A 5,602-nucleotide genomic window follows, 5' to 3' on the forward strand; every position below is an offset into this window, starting at 1 on the left:
TATCAAGCCCCTTACCTGGATAGGACCGTCTCAGACTGGGTTGGACACCAGCTCAGCTGTGGGATGAGCTGGAGGGATCTCCAAGGTGTCCGAGGAGCTGGATAAGCTCAGAGTAAGGCTGAGAACTGCCTGCAGGGAGGGGACCTGCATCCTGGCTCTGTCCCATGCCCAGCCTGGGGCTGCTCCCAAGAGGGTCTTGCTGGGACTGCCTGCAGGGTGGGTGCTCCAACACCCCCTTCTTGTCCCCAGCGATGGCCGAGGAGCTCAGTGACCTGCTCAGGGAGTTTGATGAGGTGATGGAGGACTTTGACCGAGGCCCTGCATGTCAGTACCAGCAGCACCTGGAAGAGCTGAAGAGGAAAGTGGGACACAGCGTGTACGACAGCGGCATCGATGAGCTGGAGAGTGAGTCTGGGGCTGGGGAACGAAATGGATGAGCTGGAGAGTGAGTCTGGGGCTGGGGAACAAAATGGATGAGCTGGAGAGTGAGTCTGGGGCTGGGGCATGAAATGGATGAGCTGGAGAGTGAGTCTGGGGCTGGGGAATGACGAGCCGTGGGGGAGGATGACGTCTGTTGGTGTGGGAGCTCTGGGGTTCCTCCATGGAAAACCACTGAGCTTTCTACTGATGCTGCCTGACTCATCCCCAGTGGGCTGGATGAGCAACACTGCGGGGATGACCACTGGATCCTGGCCCAGGACCTGCCAACATCTGCCAGGGCTCCTTCTGCCGGGCTGGCTGCTGCACGACTGTGGGAGGCTTGGGATAAGTGGGAGCTCAGAGGGACCCAATTCCATGTAATAATCCTGAGAGTCCTTGTGACTGTGCCCAGACAGCCTCTTGTGATCTTTGGCCCAAGAAAGAAGCTCAGTTGCCTTTTTCCAAGCATTCCTGGTACCAGGGGAAGAGCAGATGGGCTGTCCAAGCACGAGGCAGGACCTGGCACCCCGTGCCACGCGCGTGGTCGGTCCCTGCTCCTGCAATGTGCCCATTGGGTGCCTGTGGCTGAGACCAGGGACTGATGCTTTGTGTGTGCAGGTGCCAGCACGTCCCCGGGAAGCAGCCTCAACTCCAGCGAGGAGCACCTCAACACCCCAGCCGACACTTACCCCACCAAAGGTGAGCCTGGCTCTGTCCCCAGGGGTCTGCCAGTGCTTCCTTCCACGTGCTCAGCCTGGCTTGGTGACAATTGGGCTTCCCTGTATGGGGGGTGTCAGTGGGGTCCTGCAGGATTAGGAGATGGGACTGAGCCCTGGCGTTCTGGCAGGATCCTGGAACAGCCATCAAGCTGGATTAGTGTGTTCCCGATCAGGAATGGAAATGGGATGGAAACAGCTGCAGCTGGAGCAGCTGTGGTTAGGAACAAGGGGTAGGGGGTCTTTCCTCTCCCAAGTGAGAGGAGGAATGGGAAGACCTGACCATGTTTCTCCCCACTAGCTAAGCTTGGTGACACGCAGGAGCTGGAGGAGTTCATCGCGGACCTGGATAAAGCCTTGGAGGGTACGTGCCCAGCTCTGATCCCTGCACTTCCCACGTGCTGGGGCTCCTCCACTGCCCCTGGCCAGCACCCCTCCTGCCTGGGGGTCCTGCTGCAGGGTGCTTGGAGCCTGGGTTTGGTCTTTTCTTTTGGCGAGGGGCTCATGGATGTCACTTCCCTCTTCAGGCTCTTTCAGCTGGGGCAGAAATACAGAGGCTTAAGTGTGTTCCCTGTCTGCTGCCTCAGCTTCCCCCAGCTGATGAGCTGGAGGTGCTGGTACCTGGGGAAGGGACTGAGGATATGAAGGCCATGTTGGTCCTGGCAATGATACCCAACAGGACAACCTGCAGAGCTGTTGATGTTTTTGGGAAGATGCAGAGGTGCCTGTGGCTCTCTGCCTGCAGCCTCCCTCCAGCTCCTGCTTGGAGGCTGCTCTTTGCTTGAGGGAGAAAGGTGAGCAGGAGGAAAAGAGGATTTTTCCTTGTGGTATATCCTAGCCCTGTGGAAATATCCCATCTGGAGGGAGGAGAGTGGGTCTGTGTGATGGCAGAAGGGGAATCCCAGCCTGTGGGTTGTGTTCTTCTTCTCCACGTGTTTCTGTCCTGATGAGGGCCAGAGGGTGTCACTGGGGAAGGGGGTGATGCTGTGTTGGGCAGCTCTGGCAGCTGCACCACAGCAGCTCTGTGATCTGGTGAGGTTGGCTGTTCCCCAATAGCTTCCTTGCTGGGGAAACTGAGGCAGGGGCCACACTTCCTCTCACAGGGGAACAGCGTGACAGGCTGGAGGCAGAGAGAACTTGATTTAAAAAAATAATGAGATATTTCCCCCTACACAGACCATGTAAGGCACAGTTCCTGTATCTGTTCCCTTCCCTGAGTATCCAAAATGAGGTGGCTGGTGGGAAGTGTTGCTCTGCAGGCCCCAGCCGTGCTTGGAGGGAGTGAGACAAGAAGGGGACCAGAGCTGTCTCCCGTCCCCCAAATTTCTGCTCTAATCCTGCTGCTGGTGGTGCCAGGGGGTCCAGTGCAGCCCCCCCAGCCATCCTCTCACCATCTTCTTTCCCCTCTCTATCATCCTGCAGAGATGTGAGATGTGGTTCGGGGTTTGGAGAGGAGGATCCCCAGCAGCTGAGCCCTCCTGCTGCCTGCCTGATGCACCCTCTGCTTCTGCACCCACTGCTGGCCTGGGGATGGCTCCTGGGACCATGCTGGGGACAGGGACAGGCGCAGGGAGAGGCGGTGGGGACAGATCCGGCCATGGGACAGTGGTGGCAGGACCCTGCCAGCGCCGAGAGAGGAGAACCCGGGGTGGGCACTGGACTCTGCCCTGCACGGGGGCTGGTGGCTCCTGGGACTGAGTGGGTTGAGGAGGTCTGTGCCACTGATGAAGCCCTTGGAGACCCCCTGGGTGATTTTGGGGAAGGACATCAGTGTTACCTTGGTGTCCCCTCCAGATTGGGAAAGCCTGTTCCCCCAGTGGCATCTGTCACAGGTGGTGGCAGCCACTGCTGGCCCTTTGCTTTGCATGGGGCCCCCCAAATCTGGCCCATCCCTGCCCCCCAAGTGCCTCTGCCCCAGCTGCTGCTGCTGTAAATACTGTAAAAAGGATGTTTTGGGCTGTACAGAGAGAATGTGTTTCTATAAACAGGATTTTAAGCCTCTGTTTGTCTTTGTCCATCCTTTTCCTGTGTGTGGGGGGGGAGCAGGGATGCCTGGACCATGCCCCGGCCCTGGGGCTGCCAACCTGTGGGACTGGCATTGGAAAAATGGAGGGAGAGACCTCAGGGAAGCAAATTCAGCAGCGTGTGCCTGCCTGAAGGAGGGTATTGGATTGGGAATCCCTGGTCCTCCGTTCCACTTGGCTCTTGGACAGTGTGGAGTGGGCGAGGGGGCAGAGTCCATCCCTTTCCCACTCCATCTGCTCAGGGAGATGGGCCACTGCCTGCTCCTCTGTCTGGGGTGGGTGACGCTGCTCTGAGGGTCCTGCTTCCAAATGGACGTGCCCTGGTACCACTTTGTCTTGATACTGCCACTGGAACAGCCCCAGGAACAAGCCTCCCGGGATATGGGTTTGCAGCCCTCTGCCAAGCTGAGCTTGGACAGAGGTTTGGCTGTTGACTGGGATGATGGGTCCCCCCGGGTTTCCTCTCCTTCGTTTCCCTCCTAGAGTTTCCCCTCCCCAGGAGCTGCCCCGTGTGCATTGGAATGACCGAGAAGGAACGTGGGCGCCTGCTCGTCCCAGGGCTGGCAGCACTGCCCTCCCTCCCTCCCTCCCCCCCTCCCTGTGATCTGCGTGCGGAGCAGGGGCACATGTGGCTCTGCTGCAACTGTCTGAGCAGGAAACGGGCAGTTTCGCTTTCTTCCCTCATCCCTGTCCGCGGGTGCTGAGCAGGAGGATGTTGGTCATCTCCTCTGCCAGCCCCTGGACGTAGAGCTGCCGCAAGAGTCTGCTGAGCCCGCACTAATCCGAGCCCTGGGAGGGAGGGCAGGACAGGAGACCCGGGCAGGGCAGAGCAGGCATGGGGACACTTTCTGCTGTTGCTGTCCCCGTGTTGTGTGATGTTACCGCTGATCTCCCTCCCAAACAGACCCCGAGGAGCAGACAGAAGATGGGGGTGAGAGTGTGTGGCAAGGTGGTGATGTTTGGAGTGTCTGTGACACTCAGGGATCTGCCCGTGATGCTCTGTGGGGTCACACAGCCCACATCACCGGGGCCACAGGGACAGGAGACACAAGGACTGTCCCCACCGTGCCAATGGCAGCAACCCCCGTGTCACTGGGGACGTTTTTCCCCTCTGAGTCACTGCTCGCAGCGTTTCACCCTGTCTCGCTCTGACTCCAGGGTTCATTATTCCACCCACAGTCCCGTTCTGCCTCTGGGCAACAGCAGCTCCTCCCCAGCCTGTGTGGGAAGGGATTTTTAACCCACCACCCCCAGTGCTGTCCCCAATGGGTCACGGTGGTGCTCTGGCTGCCGCTGTCCCCAAGTGCCACTCACCCCCTTGCCCCCCGCAGTAGCGGCAAACGTTGCCAAGCAGCTACAGAAATAAATATTTTCCAGCCCCAAATCTGCTGTGGCTGATACACCCCCGCAGCCACAGCACAGCCCCGGGGAAGCTCTGGAGGTTGTTTGTTGTGGGCGTTGCCAGGAGCAGGTTGGGGTGTCAGCCCGGGCTCCTGCAGCCCCTCAGGGTTGGGATGGGTGTGTGGGTGCTGCCCATGCCCCACAGCTGAACCATCCCAGCCTGTCAGTGCAGGTGCCTCTCCAGGGCTCATGGGACCTCCTGTCCCCCGACTGTCAGCATCTGATTGGGTTGGAGCTGGGGGGACAGTGGGATTGCACTGGATACCCCACTGTGTGTGGGGTGACAGAGGACCTAATGCCAGCCCTGTCCTGCCCAGCCTGTGCCAACAGCAGCTCAATCTAAATCTCCATGATGGGCTTCCCAGGGCAGTGGTGGAGCCACCATCCCTGGAAATGTTAAAAAAACCCCATGTAGATGTGGCACTTGGGGACATGGTTTAGTGGTGGCTTTGGCAGGGAATGGTTGGACTCTGATCTCGGAGGGCTTTTCCCACCTCAGTGATCCCATGGTTATACGGCTTGTGCATGCTGGTGAAGCAGATCCCTTTGGGCACAGTGGCTCTTCTGCTGGGATAGGGGCTGGATCTTTTTTCCTGGGAATCTCAGGAAGGGCTTGGGGACACACCTGGATGGTGGGGTGGCACTGAGGTGGGGGCTGTGGCATCCACTGCCCTGTGGAGGGACAGCTGCCCAAGGGCTGTTGTGTAGCCTGGGAGGACCCCTGACCCTCCCATGCTCACGAGGGTACTGAGGCTGAGCAGGGCCATGGGTTGGAGGCTCTGTGGGTCGGAGGTGGCCCCGCTGTGCACGTGCCATGGAGGGGCTGCAAAAGCAATCAGCACGAACACGCACGTCCTGTGACACTGCCACTCCTCCCCCGGGCCCCCTGCCCACGGCAGCACGGGCGGGGGGGAGCTGGAGCAGGGCCAAGGAGCAGCTGGGATGGGCTGGATGGGGTGTGGGGCTCTACAAAGAGCCGTGAGAGGGACCTGAAGGGAACCCACTCTCTGGAGGTACTGGGAGCTGAGGGTGCCAGAGCTG

General features: G+C 59.6%; 1 protein-coding gene across 3 annotated transcripts in view; it reads left to right on the forward strand.

Annotated features, from left to right (window-relative positions):
* The window catches only part of LOC108643954 (regulator of cell cycle RGCC-like), a 6,415-nt gene extending 3,274 nt beyond the window's left edge, over positions 1-3,141 (forward strand). The window contains exons 1-6 of one of the 3 annotated variants that reach the window (XR_003916231.1): positions 19-112; positions 250-405; positions 1,039-1,119; positions 1,438-1,500; positions 1,664-1,930; positions 2,559-3,141. Coding sequence is in view for 1 of the 3 variants with exons in the window: in XM_029963771.1 (XP_029819631.1) it covers positions 250-405; positions 1,039-1,119; positions 1,438-1,500; positions 2,559-2,566 (308 nt within the window). In the remaining 2 variants the exon portion in view is untranslated. Of the gene's footprint in view, positions 1-18; positions 113-249; positions 406-1,038; positions 1,120-1,437; positions 1,501-1,663; positions 1,931-2,558 lie in introns of those variants that run through there. The other 2 variants (XR_003916230.1, XM_029963771.1) reach the window with 2 other exon arrangements.
* Positions 3,142-5,602: the final 2,461 nt, after the last annotated feature.

Source organism: Manacus vitellinus, unplaced genomic scaffold, assembly GCF_001715985.3.
Source record: "Manacus vitellinus isolate BGI_N305 unplaced genomic scaffold, ASM171598v3 scaffold_62_pilon, whole genome shotgun sequence".
Lineage (NCBI taxonomy): Eukaryota > Metazoa > Chordata > Aves > Passeriformes > Pipridae > Manacus > Manacus vitellinus.